Source organism: Somniosus microcephalus, chromosome 4 (assembly GCF_052327205.1).
Source record: "Somniosus microcephalus isolate GS21.2 chromosome 4, FLI_Smic_1.0, whole genome shotgun sequence".
Classification (NCBI taxonomy): Eukaryota; Metazoa; Chordata; class Chondrichthyes; order Squaliformes; family Somniosidae; genus Somniosus; species Somniosus microcephalus.
The window spans coordinates 195,405,386-195,424,089 of record NC_140990.1 but is presented as its reverse complement, the minus strand read 5'-3'; the positions used below and the strand labels follow the sequence as shown (position 1 = coordinate 195,424,089).

General features: G+C 46.8%; 1 protein-coding gene across 2 annotated transcripts in view; it reads left to right on the top strand.

Moving 5' to 3' along the window:
- The window catches only part of LOC147120110 (thioredoxin domain-containing protein 6-like), a 221,116-nt gene that overhangs the window by 143,695 nt on the left and 58,717 nt on the right, over positions 1-18,704 (top strand). For both annotated transcript variants that reach the window (XM_085985657.1, XM_085985658.1), the window contains exons 13-16: positions 522-629; positions 2,750-2,901; positions 5,141-5,285; positions 12,347-12,585. In XM_085985657.1, coding sequence (XP_085841783.1) covers positions 522-629; positions 2,750-2,901; positions 5,141-5,285; positions 12,347-12,585 — 644 coding nt within the window. The remainder of the gene's footprint in view (positions 1-521; positions 630-2,749; positions 2,902-5,140; positions 5,286-12,346; positions 12,586-18,704) is intronic.

Genomic DNA, 18,704 nt, shown 5'->3' with positions numbered 1-18,704 from the left:
CAAACCTTTACAATGCTAAGGTAGTCAATCGAAGCTTCGTTTGGAGGGTTAATGGTTTCCTTTGGAGGAAAAGTTATTTTTCGTCTCCGGCTCCATTGGGCCTAGTGGGACCTGAGGTGGGCCACTCTGCCTTAAAAGGGTGGATCAGGGCAGATCCGACTGAATTTCCTTGTAGGTGCTGGTAGCCCACCCCAGCCCAGGAAATGACACTGTCCCCAGGATTTGGGGCTGAGGTGGGTGGCTGTTCTGCTCAGCGGAGCCAACACCTAGGAATTTCGGCACCTGGGATGTTTTCTTTTGATTGGAGAGAAAACTTTTGCTCAAAATTATGATGAAAAACATTCCAAAACAAATGGCCCTGTCTGGCAGTCTTCCATCTTGTTGAATACTTTTGTTCTGGATTGAAATGCCATTCATCTATCAAATATCAATATTTTAAAGAAACCTGTTTGTTTTTTACTCTCTAATCTTTTGACACCACCTCAGATCTGGCACCGTAGTTAATCTGTATTTTGTTGCAGTGGGCCTGTGCTAGCCTTGGCTCTTGCCAGCAAAGATGCAGTTGAACGCTGGAGGACTCTGCTAGGACCCAAGGATATGAATCAGGCAAAAGAGGAAGCCCCTGAAAGGTTTGTCCCTTAAATTACCTGCAGGATTTTCTTTGTAGTCTCTGGGAGTCATTTTATTTTTAAAAGTTAGACAAGAACATGTAAACCTGTCTGCACAATATTGTACTATGCTTGATAAGAATAAAGAGTGTCAGTTCTCCTGATGGCTCAGTGGCAAGGTGGACCTCCTGGTGTAGCACTGAGACATAGGGGACAAAATTTGGTTACTCCCTGTTTGTGGGCGGTAATCGAATTAGCACCGGACATTTAGCACCCAGGGCGGGAGTACCGCCCTGGCCGCTAAATTGGGCTTACCGCCCTGGCTAGGAAGCGGAGCGCTATCTCGGGCACTCCACTTTCTCTCGGGGGCGGTGTCTGGGGTGCAAAGCGTAGTAGCGCCGGAGCGCTACACGCCTGCTTCACGTAGCACTGATGCGTTTCAGTGCACCGCCCCTTCTGTTAAAGGGGAGGGCTGCTGCACACTCTGCAGACTGTTTGATGGCCTCCACTAGTCCACTAGGGCGGTGTGGTGCTGTGGGCGCAGCTCGGCACCGAGATGCGGTGCTGAACAATGCGATGGCAGCCTTGACCACGCAAAGGGCCGACAAGAGGGGCCGACCTGGAGGTCGGCCAAAATAAAAAAATGTCGGCGGGGCACAGCCGGACCACCCCTTTAATTACCGCCCTGCCAGCAGTGTGCGGCCCGGTTCGCGACCTGCGAGGCTGACGCCGACATCGCCTATGGCAGCCTCGCGGGGCACAGCTGAATTTCTGCTGTGGGGCATTAAGGGGCCACAGCGAGGCGGTAAGGGGTCAGAGGCCTGGGGCCGAATTTCTCGGTAGGTGCCCCCCCAGGCGAAAGCGGCGGGTGCAAAGGAGGCCAATTTCACCCCAATACAGTTCAAAAAGAACCAAGGTTTGATTTATGGTCTGCACTGAGTTAGCTGATCCAGCCAAGGCAGTGGTAACAAAGGTGCTATAATTGGTCGCTGTACTCCTCGGCTAGGGATAGGAAGGAAAGAAATCTGCCAGGATTTATGGTCCTGATTACTGGCTCATGACCCTTGCTCCAAAGTTCAAGTGCAGGGATGCTGGATGAGGATAGTCCAAACAATAAGCCCAACAATAGTGGTCAAACAGCCCACCGACAGTCATTGTCCAGGCTCACACATGAAGAAAGGCCACTTGACAAGGTACAGAAGGGCTGTATGTGCTCATGGATCTGCACCCAGCACAAGTCACTACCTTCAGGAGAGAAGAGGAAAGGGGCGAAAACTGGAGGGGAAACTGAACAGTATATTCCTTAAGAAAACTTCGGCAATGCCTCTTTGAATGTATGTTGTATGTTGGATCAAAGAAATACTTTATTTGTGCTGAATACGTAGTTCTTTATTGCCATTTGAAAATGTATCGGTATCCAGTAATATGTTAAAATCTCTCATCAAGTTTCTCCTGCAATTTCTTTGCAAAGTAAAATGAGAAAACACAACAGCACTAACAATCGGGCATCTCTTCTTCCATTTGCTAATGTGAGTGAAAACGCCAGTGTGAGCATAAGGCAGCTTTGCCCACTTTGTAGGGGTGAATCCGCCATCGGGTGCTCTTGATGGGAACGGTGCCAACGGTGGCAGCCCTGACTTTGGCAGCAACACTGTAATGTAAATGAATTGACGCTGCTATCTTTGGAGGTTTGGAGACTATTGAAAGAGACACTTCTGGAGGCAGCGCCAATCATGGAAATATAAGCGCTGGTGTTGAAGCCAGAGTCTTTCCTGGCTGTGCAGCTCAGCCCACACCATGAAGGCCAGTGATACCATTTTTTATTTTGTTTGTTGGTTTGTTAGTACCTTCCTCAGCCGTCGAGCATTACTGTGTATCCTGTGCTATATTGGACTTAAGAGTGGTGGATACGGAAATGTAGATGGAGTTTCACCCTGCATCTTATTGTTATACCACACCTGTGAATTCTTGATGCAACTTTGCAGAAGGAGGTTAGCTTTGTAAATCTGATGTGATTACTTGGAAATCTTTAACAAGTCTCAGATTTTTCTAACAGAAGACTTTCCTAAAATACTTATGAAATTCCTGCTAGCAGAGTTTGTTTTGTTCTATTTGATGTACTTGTTTCATTCCTTTTGTAGTCTACGAGCACAGTTTGCTGTAGAAACTGTTCCAATCAACCAGTTGCACGGTAGTGGAACGCCACAGGAAGCAGAAAAGGAGCTGAAGTTCTTCTTCTCAATGGAGCACACACTGGCTGTCATCAAACCTGATGCTTTGGAGGAACACAGAGGTAAATCGGGGGCAGTATAGGCATCAGTGAACAAATATTCTATCGAGCACAATGGCTGCAGGTCTGTTTGGATCACAGGAACATCAATTGTGAAATCAAACAACAATGACTTGCATTTATACAGCTCCTTTAATGTAATAAAAACCCCATGGCATTTCACAGAGGCAGAATGCGTGTCGAGTAGGAAACAAAGTCACTGAAGGACTGGTCAGAGAGGCAAAATTTAAGGAGGCATTTGAAGCTGGAGAAAGACATAGCAAAGCGAAGCGATCTGGGGAGACTGTTCCATAGTGTAGAACCCAGATGGATAAAGTGTGTGGAGAAGAGCAGAGATTCTGGACTGGCACAGGAACCTGGAGGAGATTGCAAAGAAAGACTTGCATTTATGTAGCACCTTTCATGACCACCGGATGTCCAAAAGCACTTTACAGCCAACTAAATGCTTTTTCAAATGTAGTCACTGTTGTAATGTAGGAAACGCGGCAGCCAATTTGCGTACAGCAAGCTCTCACAAACAGCAATGTGATAGTGACCAGATAATCTGTTTTAGTGATATTGATTGAGGGATAAATATTGGCTATGACAATGAGGAGAACTCCCCTGCTCTTCTTCGAAATAGTGCCATAGGATCTTTTACATCCACCTGAGAGGACGGATGGGTCCTTGGTTTAACGTCTCATCCAAAAGACGGCACCTCCAACAGTGCAGCACTCCCTCAGTACTGCACTGGAGTGTCAGCCTAGATTTTTATGCTCAATTCTCTGGAGTGGGACTTGAACCCACAACCTTTTGATTCAGATACGAGGGATGTTTTTTTTAAAATTCTTTCCTGGGGTGTGGGCTTCGCTGGCAAGACCAGCATTTATTGCCCATCTCTAATTGCCCTTGAAAAGGTGGTGGTGAGCTGCCTTCCTGAACCACTGCAGTCCGTGTGGTGAAAGTACTCCCACAGTGCTGTTAGGGAGGGAGTTCCAGGATCTTGACCCAGCGACGATGAAGGAACGGCGATATATTTCCAAGTCAGGATGGCATGTAACTTGGAGGGGAACTTGCAGGTGATGGTATTCCCATGCATCTGCTGCTCTTGTCGTTCTAGGTGGTAGAGGTCGTGGGTTTGGGAGGTGCTGCTGAAGAAGCCGTGGCGAGTTGCTGCAGTGCCTCTTGTAGATGGTACACACTGCAGCCACAGTGCACTGGTAGTGAAGGGACTGAATGTTTAAAGTGGTGGATGGGGTGCTAATCAAACGGGCTGCTTTGTCCTGGATGGTGTCAAGCTTCTTGAGTGCTGTTGGAGCTGCACTCATCCAGACAAGTGAGAGTATTCCATCATACTCCTGACTTGTGCCTTGTAGATGTTGGAAAGGCTTTGGGGAATCAGGAGGGTGCTACCAACTGAGTCATGGCTAACAGCATAATGGTGGGCTGGGACAAGTCTACGGAGAGAATTGTAGACAAGGATGAGGATTTTTAGTTCAGTACATTCAGATAGTCATTGCTGCATTGACTGATATCCTTGAGTTTTTACTCAATTATGTTTACCTCTTTTTTAACCCAATTACCTCCAAACAGTTGAAAAACTTTATTGAGATAATGCATTTGGGAAATTCGCATGAACTTGTTAATGAAAGCTTTAAAATGAGTGCTCAGAGTAACTTCTACCTTAAAAGACCAAAAAGCAACTGTTGTAGGAATGGTCAAATTCCTATCTAGAGATTGAGTTCGACGCAGGCAATCAATCAAAAAGGTTTTTAATGTCAAACTAACGAGTTTAAACAGATTGATGCAAGAGAACTATGAATACAGGTCTTAATAGGTCGGAGGCGCCACGAGGACTGACTCGGCGGTCCCGTGGATGGCGTCATGACGTCGTCATGTTTTTCCCGCATTTGGGTGATCATGTGATTAGCGACATGACGTCATCGCGTTTGCCCGCGCTCTTAAAGGGACCGCGCACTGTACATGCAAACAGTATATAAAATGGTACAGATTTAGTCTGTAGCTAGCACATCGTTAAAGGGAATTATGTACAGTTGTTCAGAGTCCCTCAGTGGCTCTGCTACACTGTAGTGTTTTCTCATCTTTGAGACTCTGGTTTCTTATCCCACACAAACATTTACTGCACCTTTGTGATATTTTTCTTCCTCCCACCAGCTATTCTTGCATCCCTTCAGATGAAGATAGACCCAGCTTTTACTGAAATGCTAAACATTTTGTGTGTATTTGCTTTGGATTTTGGCAGATGAGATTGTACAGAAGATTGAAGAAGGAGGCTTTGTTATATCACAGATGGATGAAAAAACACTAAGTAGAGAGATGGCAGAAGAGTTCTACAAGGAACACAAGGGCAAACCATTCTTTGACCAGCTGGTTGACTATATGTCTGAGTAAGTGTTATTGTACTGTTAACCTCAATATTTTCTGATTCTACCGAGATTTAATAGAGGTGTTCAAATTTATGAAAGATTTTGATAGAGTGAATAGGGAGAAACTGTTTCCACTGGCAAGAGGGTCAGTAACCAGAGGACACAGATTTAAGATAATTGGTAAAAAAAACAGGGGAGATGAGGAGAAATTTGTTTACGCAGCAAGTTGTTATGCTCTGGAATGCACTGCCTGAAAGGGTGGTGGAAGCAAATTCAATAGTAAATTTTAATATGAGAATTGGATAACTAATAGAAAAGGGAATAAAAAATGCAATTCTACGGGGAAAGAGCAGGGGAGTGATACTGATTGGATAGTTCTTTCAAAGAGCTGGCAGAGGCATGATGGGCCAAATGGCCCCCTTCTGCGCTATATGATTTTATGATTCTATCCTCATCACATAATGCCTCAGGCAGGCAAACTGGCCACTGGAGCCAATTCTGGCTTCAGTTTTATCTTACTTGGTCTCCAAAGGTCAACCCAGCAACAGAATCCCACGGGCACAGTGCAAATATAGAATTGTATGCAATACTGAGAAAATCATTTAGGCTTTTGGCTTCTATCATTGCAGTAAACAGACAAGTCACCCAAAGAAAACTAATTTGGAGCCAAGCTGTAAATGTGGTAGGCAACAAAAAGTAATACCTGTAGATAGTTACGGTCAAAAGGATTGGTAAAATGAAACTATGATTTGATTGAACATTATTTTCTGCTTATTTCTGTTGGTTTTCTTTTTGACCATATAAACTATGTTCTCTGACACTATAAAATTATATAAATAGCAGCCAAGAAGGAGGTCATTCAACCACTGTGCTTGTGTTGGCAATAGCTCCAACTGGAGCTATTTACTTCATTCCCATTTGTCTATCCTTTCCCCATATCCTTTTATATGTTTCACACAACTGTGGGGAGAGGAAGTAAACTTAAAAGAGCTATTATAAAGTTTTTTTTACTCAAAGGATGATAAACATTTGCAATAATCTGCCAGGCAGCATTTGTAGAGACAAAGATATTATTGGATGTTCAAAATGCAATTGGATGCGGGTACTAGAGGGACGTGCTTGATGGGCCAATGGATTTTTCTTGTCCTTAATTATTCTTATGTTCTTAAATACTGGTTGAAAAATTGGTTCTTGAGATGTAGGTGATGCTGACAAGGCAGCATGTCATGCCTGTCCCTAGTCGCCCTGAGATCATTCAGAGCCAACCACATAGTGTGGACTGAAATCACATGCAGGCCAAACTGGGTAAGTGTGGAATTCCCTTCCCTGAAGAACCTGAGCTGGCTTTTTACAAGTTAGAAGCTTCCATGGTCATTTTTTCTGGTACTAGTCCACAGATTATCTGATTAATTAATTGATTTTTACAAGCTGACGTGGTGGGATTTGAAATCACAGTTCAGTATCATAACCACGACACTAACGTACCCATGCCCCATACTTTGATGGATTCTCTGATTCTTACAGTGCAAAGGAGATCAATCAACATCAGCGGACACTACAATTAAATCCCAGTGCTTCATCTGTGTTTGTGCTTGTGTATATGTTTGTATATTAATTTAATTCCTTCTTACTGTTCAACAATTCCTCCAAGGCATTCACCTTATTGCGTCAAAGAATATCTATTGACAGAAAAAGGAATCAAAGGGAATGCCACTGTTGATCTTAATTTTAGCTGGCCTTGCTGATACTTCCTTTAATTTTGGAGTCAAGTTTGGTAGCAATTTTTTTCTTGGAATGCCTCGCTGCCCATCGCACTGTCCCCCAGTACTGGATATTCACATGAATACAAATTATTTGTTTTCCTTTAAAAACAAAACTTCCACAGACAAGTAAGGTAGCAGGTTTGATCTCAGCTGTGGCAACAGTAAGACAAATGATTAGCCTCAGGGAAGGGACAAATTGTCCAGGGTTCCTGCGCCTGTCTAATGACCCCGGCTGGAAGTTACTGTTTGTGGACATTGAGCGAGGAGATGTTGAGGCTCGGTTGTGATGCATTTAGCGGTCAAACAGTAAACGATCCCTGTGCCTGAATAGTGAGGCCCGAGGCACCACTGATATTGGGCCTCGGGCCTCATTTACACCGAGCCGGCAACAGGAAGCTTGCAGACGAGGCACGATTGAAAATCGGGCCAATGCTGGTGTTACAGCATCCCTCAGGTAAGTGAGGTGGGGGGTGGGGGCAACCGGGAGTGGGGGGGCAGAACGGGAATGGGGAGGGGTGACCAGGAAAGGGGGATGACTGAGTTGGGAGGTAGCAGTGGCAATCAACATTGGGGGAGGTAATGGCGGCGATCGGCGGGTGGGTAGAGGTGGCCGGCAGTGGCTCGCGTTCTTTGAATGGGAGGTCTGGAGAGGCACTCCTGCTCCTCCCAATTCCACATTCACATAAGTATTTTAAAAAACTTACATACTTGGTTGCGGCCTTTGGACCGCCTGTTAGGCCGCATGTACACCTGGTCTTCCGGTTGCCTCAGGGCGAGCCAGTCGAGCAGTGGGGACCTCCAACAGGCACTGCACAGCGATATTTTGGTCTTTACCAATATGGTGAGCAGTGCAGTTCCAGCTCTTAATGAGCATGCTCTTACTCTTTGCCATATTGAAGTCTAAAGAGACCTTTTAGTGAAAAGCGAGCACTGTGCAGCCGATGTTCTAGGTCACTTCCTGTTTACATTTAGTTTAGGTATGATGTGCCTTCAATAACCACAAAACTAGAAGTTATAGACTTTAACAAGTTGGCTTTTAGTCACTAAGATCAGAGCTAACATCTCAACACACTGACTGGCTCGCAGGAATGAGTCATACAGGTTAGTCAGGAAAGAGGAAGTGAAACTATACACCGTGTGGGGGAGGGTAATATACATGAGTGCAAAACGAATACAGGCAAGAACGAATACAGGCAAGAACAAACAGATTTCATTACATTCACCCCTTCTTTAGATTTAGTCCATCAGGGTGATGTTTCTTAAAAGTTGGTGCAAGTGAGTCTGTCAGGAGGTTTTGCAGTTCTCAGTGATCGGCGCAAAGCCGGTTGGGGTGCCTCTAGGGGAGTGGATTCTGGTTCCTCCGCTGTCCGGGCCTCCGCAGTGTCTTCCAGGTTATCTGCAGTGTCCTCCAGGTTAAAGTTGGGTATTGATACCTCTGGGCGTCCTGTCTCTTTGTGTAGGTCTTCCTCGGGTAGTCTCTCATCGTTCTCTCCGCTCCCCGAGGGAGCGAGGTCTTTTATGGAAACAGTGTCCTCTCGCCCGTCAGAGTATTCGATATAGGCGTACTGAAGGTTTGCATGGAGGAGCTGTACCTTTTCCACAAGGGCGTCCGTTTTATGGCCTCTCACGTGCTTCCGCAATAGTACTGTCCCCGGGGACGTCAGCCACGCGGGTAGAGATATGCCCGAGGTCGATTTCCGGGGGAAAACGAACATCTTTTCGTGAGGGGTAGCGTTAGTGGCTGTACATAACAGAGACCTTATGGAGTGGAGCACGTCTGGGAGGACTTCCTGCCAGCGGGAGGTCGGAAGGCCTTTTGACTTTAAGGCTAACGTGACAGCCTTCCAAACAGCAGCATTCTCCCTTTCCACTTGCCCATTACCCCAGGGGTTGTAGCTAGTGGTTCTGCTAGTGGCTATCCCCTTTGAGAGCAAGAACTGGCGCAGTTCGTCACTCATAAATGACGTCCCCCTATCGCTGTGTATGTAGTTCGGCATGCCAAACATGCAGAATAGATTACAGAGACACTTGATGACCGTGGCACTGGTCATGTCTGGGCAGGGAATGGCGAAGGGGAAGCGGGAATATTCATCGATGATATTGAGGAAGTATACGTTACGGTCGGCAGAGGGAAGGGGTCCCTTGAAGTCCAGACTTAGGCGCTCGAATGGCCGTGTGGCTTTGATAAGGTGTGCACGGTCAGGCCTGTAGAAACGAGGCTTGCATTCCGCACAGATGCGGCAGGCTCTGGTCATTGCCCTGACCTCCTCGATGGAGTGGGGCAGATTGCAGGACTTTATAAAATGGTATAGTCGGGTGACCCCTGGGTGACAGAGGTCGTTGTGGAGACCCTGTAATTTGTCCGTATGAATGCTGGCACACATTCCCCGCGATAGGGCGTCTGGGGGTTCATTAAAGGCTCCCGGCCTGTACATAATATCATAGTCGAATGTGGATAGTTCGATCCTCCACCTGAGTATTTTGTCATTCTTGATTTTCCCCCTTTGTTTGTTATTAAACATGAAAGCCACCGACCGCTGGTCAGTGAGCAGGGTGAAACGTTTGCCGGCTAGGTAGTGTCTCCAGTGCCGCACTGCCTCCACTATAGCCTGTGCCTCCTTCTCGACAGAAGAGTGCCTGATTTCAGGTCCCTGAAGGGTTCGGGAGAAGAAGGCCACAGGTCTCCCAACCTGATTGAGGGTCGCAGCTAAAGCAAAGTCTGACGCATCGCTTTCGACTTGAAAGGGAATGCTTTCGTCCACTGCACACAGTGCAGCCCTTTCAATGTCCTGTTTGATACTGGTGAAAGCCTCCCGAGCTTCAGCTGATAGTGGGAAGGACGTCGATTTAATGAGGGGTCGGGCCTTATCAGAGTAATTGGGCACCCATTGGGCATAATACGAAAAAAATCCCAGGCACCTTTTTAAAGCTTTGGGATTGTGTGGCAGGGGCAGTTCCTTTAGGGGGCGTAATCGGTCAGGGTCCGGTCCAATTACCCCATCTTCCACCACACAGCCGAGGATACAGAGACGGGTTGTGTTGAAGACACATTTGTCTTCGTTGTAGGTTAGATTCAGCTTTAGGGCAGTTTTTAAAAATCTCGCAAGATTTAGATCGTGGTCTTGCTGGTTGTGCCCGCAGATAGTGACATTGTCCAGATAGGGGTAGGTAGCTTGTAGTTTATTCTCGTCAACCATGCGGTCCATCTCACGTTGGAAGACCGAGACCCCATTTGTTACCCCGAAGGGCACTCTGAGAAAATGGTAGAGGCGTCTGTTCGCCTCAAAGGCGGTGTATGGGTGGTCCTCCGTTCTAATGGGGAACTGGTGATACGCGGATTTGAGGTCGATAGTCGAGAAGACTCGGTATTGCGCGATCTGGTTGACCACTTCTGATATGCGGGGTAAAGGGTAGGCGTCCAGCTGGGTATAAATATTAACAGTCTGGCTGTAGTCAATTACCATCCGTTTCTTTTCGCTATTTTTAACTATGACTACTTGGGCACGCCACGGACTGGTACTGCATTCAATAATGCCTTCCCGCAGGAGTCTGTCCACTTCCGCCTTGATAAAGTGTCTGTCTTCCAGACTGTACCGTCTACTTTTGGTCGCTATGGGCCTACAGTTCGGAGCGAGATTAGCGAATAAAGAGGGCGGGCTGATTTTTAAGGTTGATAGGCCACAGACTGTGAGTGGTGGCTGGGACCCGCCATATGCTAGCGTGACACTTTCGTGGTGGCACTGCAAGTCCAGGCCCAAGATTACATTAACACAGAGTTCTGGCATCACGAGGAGTTTAAAATCCTTGTAGTCCGTGCCTTTTACAGTCAGTGTTACCACACAGTAGCCCAAAATGTCCGAAGTGTGGGGCTTAGCAGCCATAGCAATTCTGCTCTGTGTAGGGGTTACCGTTAATGAGTGCTGCCGTACCAGGCTAGGGTGGATAAAACTCTCGGTACTCCCACAGTCAATTAAACATTTAGTTAAATTCCCGTTTACCTGTATGTGCATCATGGATTTTGTCAACGGGTGTGGCCTGGATTGATCCACCGTGATCGAAGCCACTGTTGGGCCCTGGGCGGCCGTTGAGTCGGGAAAAGATGGCGGATCCCAAGATGGCGGCCCGCACGGCACGCACGAGGCGGTGACGGAGTTGGAAATCGGATTCCCCCTGCAGACTTTGCTAAAATGCCCCTTTTTCTTACATTTGAAGCATGTAGCGTCCTTCGCTGGGCATCATTGTCTGGGGTGCTTGGCCTGGCCGCAGAAGTAGCATTTCGGGCCTCGAGACATTGCCGCTATAGTAGGACTCCTGGGTGAACTTCTGTGTGGGGACTCCGGCGGTGTAGAGCTGGTCTGAGACCTGGATGGGGAAGATGGCTGATTCCAAGATGGCGGCCCGCTCGGCGCGCACGAGGCGGTGAGGGCCACATGGCCGGAAGAATAAGAGTCAGAGTTTTTCTGGGCCACGTCCAGCGATCGCGCAGTGGCCACTGCCTTTTTTAAGTCCAGGACCTCCTTCTCCAGCAGTCTCTGCCGGATATAATTCGATTTGAGGCCCGTGATGAAGGAATCGCGGACCAATTCATCAGAGTACACGTTGGCCGTCACGGCCTTGCAGTTACAGTCCCGGACCAAGTCCTTTAGGCCCTGTAAGAAATCGTCCATTGATTCCTCAGGTCGCTGCCTGCGTGTAGCCAGCAGATGTCTGGCGTACACTTCGTTTACTGGCCTCTGGTATTGGGCCTTCAGGATAGTGATGGCCTCCGTGTAAGAGGTGGCATCCCGGATGAACGAATAAATCCGATGATTAACGCGAGTAGTCAGTAGACTCAGTTTATCTACCTCGCTAGCGGATGAGGCCCTCGCGAAGAGTTCGAAGCATTTGAGCCAGTGTCCAAATTGATTTGATGCTTCAGCAGAATGTGGATCCAAGTCCAGACGCTCTGGTTTTAGGAGTCGATCCATCCTAGTATTCTTTAGTGATTAAAATTGATGTGCCTTCAATAACCACAAAACTAGAAGTTATAGACTTTAACAAGTTGGCTTTTAATCACTAAGATCAGAGCTAACATCTCAACACACTGACTGGCTCGCAGGAATGAGTCATACAGGTTAGTCAGGAAAGAGGAAGTGAAACTATACACCGTGTGGAGGAGGGTAATATACATGAGTGCAAAACGAATACAGGCAAGAACAAATACAGGCAAGAACAAACAGATTTCATTACAAGGTAAGAAATCATGCTTCTTTCTGAAAGATAGACTAAAGCTAGTTTAACACTGACAATAGATTCCTATCCTTTCTCCACCTTCTGCAGAGGCCCCTCATTGATGATGATTCTGAGTAAAGAGAATGCAGTGGAAGAGTGGAGAAGTTTAATGGGCCCCACAGATCCTGAGGAAGCCAAACAAACAGCACCAGACTCTCTACGAGCCAAGTTTGCAAAGAACATCTTGCAGAATGCCTTGCATGGTTCCTTTGACCAGATCCAAGCTATGGAAAAGATCCAGTTTGTGTTTGGGGACATAAATATAGGAGCAGATGGTATTGTCCAAGGTAAGGATAAATGTATGGTTATAATGGAGAGAAGGGATGATATGTAGATCAGTGTCATAGGGATCTGGTTAATCTTGTGTACCTGAATTTAAGAAGCCTTTCCATTTTTGTGTAAAATTAATGCAAATTTGAAAGGGAAATTTGGTCATCTGATAGATGGTCCATTTCTCACTTCAAGCCTTCAACCTGTCTTTCCATCGCAACCTTTCTTGCCTTTCTCTGTTTGATTCTATGGTCAGTGATCCTCTGAACTTTTATCTCGAGTCTCTTCTAAGAGCCAAATACTTCACCCTGCACACTCTTGCTCATTCATACTGAAATCAAAAGGCATCACACAATTTCCTACTCTAATTCATTCTTTCCCAGGATCTCAAAGCTGTGATAGCTTGTTACGTACTTCAGGGTTTCCTTCCTCCTATTACTCTCAGACTTTAAAAACCCAAGCTTGAGGTCACCTAGTTCCTGATTTTCCTTGACTTCGTTTTTTATTCTTTTCAACTTTGGTGGTGTGCTGCTTCATGTGTCTTGGCCCTTCAGCTTAGCTTCTCAATGTAACAAAATGACCATTGTAAAATACCTGAGAATTCAAGATCCTGCTATTCTGACACTGCCAGACATTATACCAATTTATTTACAATTGTTTTCTGCTCAAATAAATGCCCATCAGAATTTTTGGAGGGGAGCAGTTTAGTTTCTTTGCCTTGATGGGTGTGTCAGCTTTGGGTCATTGTTGTATTTCCTGCAAAAGAACTTGAATAGAACCTATTCCAAATTTTGAGATTCATTTCCAATGCAGCCAACTTTTATTGTGGATTTTGTGTTCATCAAGTGCTTTTCCATTTGGGGCACACAATGTTAGTATCAAGCACCTCTACCTCTATAATAGCATGATTAGATACAGAGTAAAGTCCCCTCTACTCTGTCTCAACAATGTGTCTAAGACCCAACCTCAGCACCACCATTGTGCCAATGTGACATTTATCCACCTCCTAGGACAGCTATCCCATGACTCCTCGGGGCAAGGTTAACAATTCAGTGCCAATTTGTGAAAATTAGAGGCAGTTTTGTGCTGAGCCCATACCCGTGGGTCAAAATCCTGGAACTCCCTCCCTAACAGCACTGTGGGAGTATCTTCACCACACGGACTGCAGCGCTTCAAGAAGGCGGCTCACCACCACCTTCTCAAGGGCAACTAGGGATGGACATTAAATGCTGGTCTTGCCAGTGACGCCCACATCCCATGAACGAATTAAAAAAAACCTAGGTTGAGCCTGCCCAAACTCATTTCACACAAGACCCTTACCGCCAATTAACAGACAACACTTTCATTTCAATCAGTCTAGATTAGATTTGAATCAAGGACTCAGAGGTGCAAGACTAGTGTCTATATTTCTGTGGTGGGTCATCGGTTAGCAAGTAAAACAAATCAAAACCATCCACAACTTTGAACATCAGCCTTGGATTTGTGCTTGAGATCAAGACAGTGGTTAAAGGGGAAGGGCCTACAGCGTGCACCAGGGCCCTGCTGGATCCCTGGGGAGCGGGGTGCCGGCAAAAGAGCCCAGAACTCAAAAGGAGTGGCACCCCACAGCAGGCAGCGAGAGGGGGCAGGTGCTGGCAGGCGGTCCTAAAAAAAAGGTCGCCCGGCACCTGCCTTTTAATTATCGTCGCCCCGGCTGCAAAAATGCTACCTTGACCCTGTCGGACATAGCGTCCGGCGATAGGTCAGGGGCGTGAATCAAGTTTGCGGCCGGGCCGCCGAGCGGGGAGCTGCGCATGGCAATGATGTCATCGCCGGAGGCGCAGCGCCATGGGGGCGCTACCAGCTACCACCGACGCTAACCTCCCGCTGCATTTTGTGGGAGGCGTTAGCGGTGCCGCGCCCAGGCACTAACGGGACGCACAATGCAACTGAATTTATTGTTATATTGCTACATTGGCTTAATTGTTACCCAAAAGAGGCATTGGGCGATTGATCTTATACTTTGCTTGTGGACTCTGTGCAATGTTCATAATACTTAATAGGGGAGAAATTGGGCTCTGTAGCGCCCGTTTTTTTAGACGCTATTCGGCCTTCTAAAGATCTAAAATCCGGTCCTAGACGCACACGCACATTTCCGACAGGAAGTGCGCCGGACACCATCTCGGTACAGTAGTGTGAAACGCTGATTTGGCGCCAACGCTGCCATTTCGAACGCCATGTTCCAGCCTATGCCCTCTTTTAATCTGCCACAGCTAACCACGCATTCAACGGCCTGAAGGACTCCCCAATAGTGCTAATTAACGGGATCATGAACTACGTATAGATTAGTTGCTGGATTATTTCTTCTGGCTGCTGGTGCAGTTCTCCATGTTTCTGGAACTTTCCTATACGTGTCTAAAGTTTCAGTATTCTACAGGGAGTGGTCAGGCTGGTGGTGAAGTACTTTCTTGGTGGTTTAAAGGCTTGTGACGGAACCAGTTGCTTCCAAACATGGGTGGCCTGGTAGACCTTCCTCTGGGAACTGAGCATGACTGGGAGAATGAAGAGAGGCCACGCAAAGCAGGACAAGCTGGAGGAGGAGCGGGAAGAGGGGCTCTCAAAAGGAGGCCATATCCGCCGAGGGTCTTTAGGGAGCAATTCTCTAACCTGAACTTCAGTGAGGACCAACGCATGAGGTGGCTTTGCTTCACAAAAGAGATTGTGACTGAAATCTGCCAACTGCTGCAGCCACAACTACAACCTCAAAACAGGGCAAGGACCGCATTGCTTGTGGCTGTCAATGTGACCATAACTCTTAACTTTTATATGTTTGGCCCCTTCCAGGCTGCTGCTGGAGATATAAGCAACATCTTGCAGTTTGCAGTGCACTGCTGCATAAGGGAGGTCACTGAGGCTCTCTATACACAAAGAGAGACGGCTTCATCTCATTCCCTCTAGCCAGAGACAAGCAGGTGGAGCGAGCACAAGGGTTTGCTCAGATTGCAGGCTTCCCCATGTTGCAGGGTGCCATTGACTGCACGCACATTGCTTTACCTCTGAATCTGATGGTTATGGGTTCAACTCCCACTCCAGAGACTTGAATACAGAAATCTAGGCTGACACTCCAGTGCAGTAGTGAGGGAGTGCTGCACTGTCAGAGGTACCGTCTTTTGAATGAGACGTTAAACCAAGGCCCTGTCTGCTCTCTCAGGTCGACATAAAGTATCCCATGGCACTATATCGAAGAAGAGCAGGGGATTTACCCCTGGTGTCCTGGCCAATATTTATCCCTCAAGCAACATCACTAAAGCAGATTATCTGTTCATTATCACAATGCTGTTGGTGGGAGCTTGCTGTGCACAAATTAGCTGCCATGTTTCCTACCTTACAACAATGACTACACTTCAAAAGTACTTCATTGGCTGTAAAGCACTTTGGGACGTCCTGAGGTTGTGAAAGGCGCTACAGAAATGCTATCTTTCTTTCTTTTTTGTGCGCCTCGTGAACTCTGCCATTTTCCCGAGCCAAAAAGGATTCCACTAACTTAATGTGCAGCTGGTGTGTTACCCTGGCAGTAGTCACAATTCCTTCAGTTTGGAGCAGCCCTCTGTGCCAGCTGTTTTTGACCAACCATGGCAAGTCAAAGGGCGGCTATTGGGCGACAAGGGTTATCCACTCAGCACACCATCGATGTCCTCATACAACGCTTCTGCTGCCTGGACCACTCTGGAGGAGCTCTGCAATACCCAGCTGAGTGGGTATCAAAATTTGTGGAAGTATGCTTCATGCTACACAACTTGGCCATTATAAGGGAGCAGCCCTTGCTACCACCTATCAGGCGAAAAGCTGAGGAACACCAGGAAGAGGAGGAGGAGAAAGTGGAGATGGAGGAAGTGCAATAGGAAGTAGAGGAACAGGAAGAGGAAAGGAGAGTACAACGTAGACAGCCCCTTTCGGTCCAGGCTCTACATGATCAAATAATTCATGAATGATACCAGTAACCTCAACCACAAATCCCCATTCACCAACAGTCCGACACTACTTACCTTTCCTCTATCACTGACTATCACATTGTCCTCTTTCATAAGAACATAAGAAATAGGAGCAGGAGTAGGTCATTCGGCCTGTCGAGTCTGCTCCACCATTCAATAAGATCATTGCTGATCTTTTACCTCAACTCCACCTTCCTGCACTATCCCCATATCCCTTGATTCCCTTAGTATCCAAAAATCTATCAATCGCTGTTTGAATATACTCAACGACTGAGCATCCACAGCCCTCTGGGGTAGAGAATTTCTAACATACAAAAATAGAAATCACCGGAAAATACACATTCCAATTCAAATTTATAAATTAAATCATGACACAATGCATACAAAAATAAACTATTCACCCTTGTGCATTTCCTTAGTGCATCGCCTGTGTACCTTTGCCTCTCCTAGTGCTCCTACGAGGTGCTTCCCCAGTGGCTGCAGCATGGGTGGTGGAAGGCTTCTGACCTTCAATTGAAGAGACTGCAGATAGCCTTGGAGGGTGACCTCAAGCAGCTCTGGGCCTAGAAGGTTCGGCTTTAGACTGCACCATCTCGCCCTGGGCTGCAGCAGTCTGGGCTGGCTGGCTGACAGGCAACAGAAAGGGCACTGGCGGAGTCGCAGGGGTGGGAGTAAGAATCCTGAGAGATGACAGCAGGCTTGTACTCCATGGAGCCACTGCCACGCTCCCAGGGCAGTGCCTCAGCAATTCTACTGATCTGCTGGAGAACAGATTGATGGACTGCTGTGATGCCTTGGAAACCCCTTTGAACATTGGTATCCAGAGCCATGATGGTAGCAGCCTGAGCTGGTATGACAGCAGTCTGAGCTTCCACTGCAGCACTCAGATATTTGGTGGAAGCTTCTTGTGCTGCAATGAAAGCTGAGACATCAGCCATCAGATGCTGCATCATGGTTGAGTCCACAAGTGTGTTGATGGAGTTGGCCACCAGTTCCATGCTGGAAAGGATGGGCTCCAAGCTCTACACAAAGCCCTGTGCCAAGTTGGTTCTGGACTCCTCCATGCTCCTTAACATTGCATTCAGGCTTAGAACATAACAAGAATTAGGAGCAGGAGTAGGCCATACGGCCCCTCAAGCCAGCTCCGCCATTCAATAAGATCATGGCTGATCTTCGACCTCAAGTCCACTTTCCTGCCCTATCCCCATATCCCTTGATTCCTCTGGAGTCCAATAATCTATCTATCTCAGCCTTGAATATATTCAACGACTAAGCATCCACAGCACTTTGGGGCAGAGAATTCCAAAGATTCACAACCCTCTGAGTGAAGAAATTCCTGCTCATCTCTGTCTTAAAAGGCCTACCCCTTCTCCTGAGACTATGCCCCCTAGTTTTAGACTCTCCAGCCAGAGCAAACAATCTCTCAGCATTTATCCTGTCAATCCTCCCTCAGAATCTTATATGTTTCACTGAGATCACCTCTCATTCTTCTAAACTCCAGAGAGTATAGACCTAATCTACTCAATCTCTCCTCATAGGACAGCCCTCTCATCCCAGGAATCAATCTAGTGAACCTTCCTTGCACCACCTCTAAGGCAAGTATATCTTTCCTTAAATAAGGAGACCAAAACTGTGCACAGTAGTCCAGGTGTGGTCTCACCAGAGCCCTGTACAATTGTAGCAAGACTTCCTTACTCTTGTACTCCAACCCTTTAGTAATAAAGGCCAACTTGCCATTTGCCTTCCTAATTGTTTACTGTATCCGCATGCTAACTTTCTGTGTTTTCTGTACGAGGACACCTAAATCTCTCTGAACACCAACATTTAAAAGTTTCTTACCATTTAAAAAACATTCTGTTTTTCTATTCTTCCTACCAAATTGAAGAACCTCACATTTACCCACACTATACTCCATCTGCCACCTTATTGCTCACTCACTTAACCTATCTATATCATTTTACAGGCTTTTCGTGTCCTCCTCACATCTTCCTTTTCCACCTAGCTTTATATCATCAGCAAACTTTGATACATTGCACTCAGCCCCTTCATCTAAGTCATTGATATAGATTGTAAATAGCTGAGGCCCAAGCACTGATCCTTGCGGTACCCCACTAGTTACAGCCTGCCAACCTGAAAATGAACCGTTTATCCCTACTCTCTGTTTT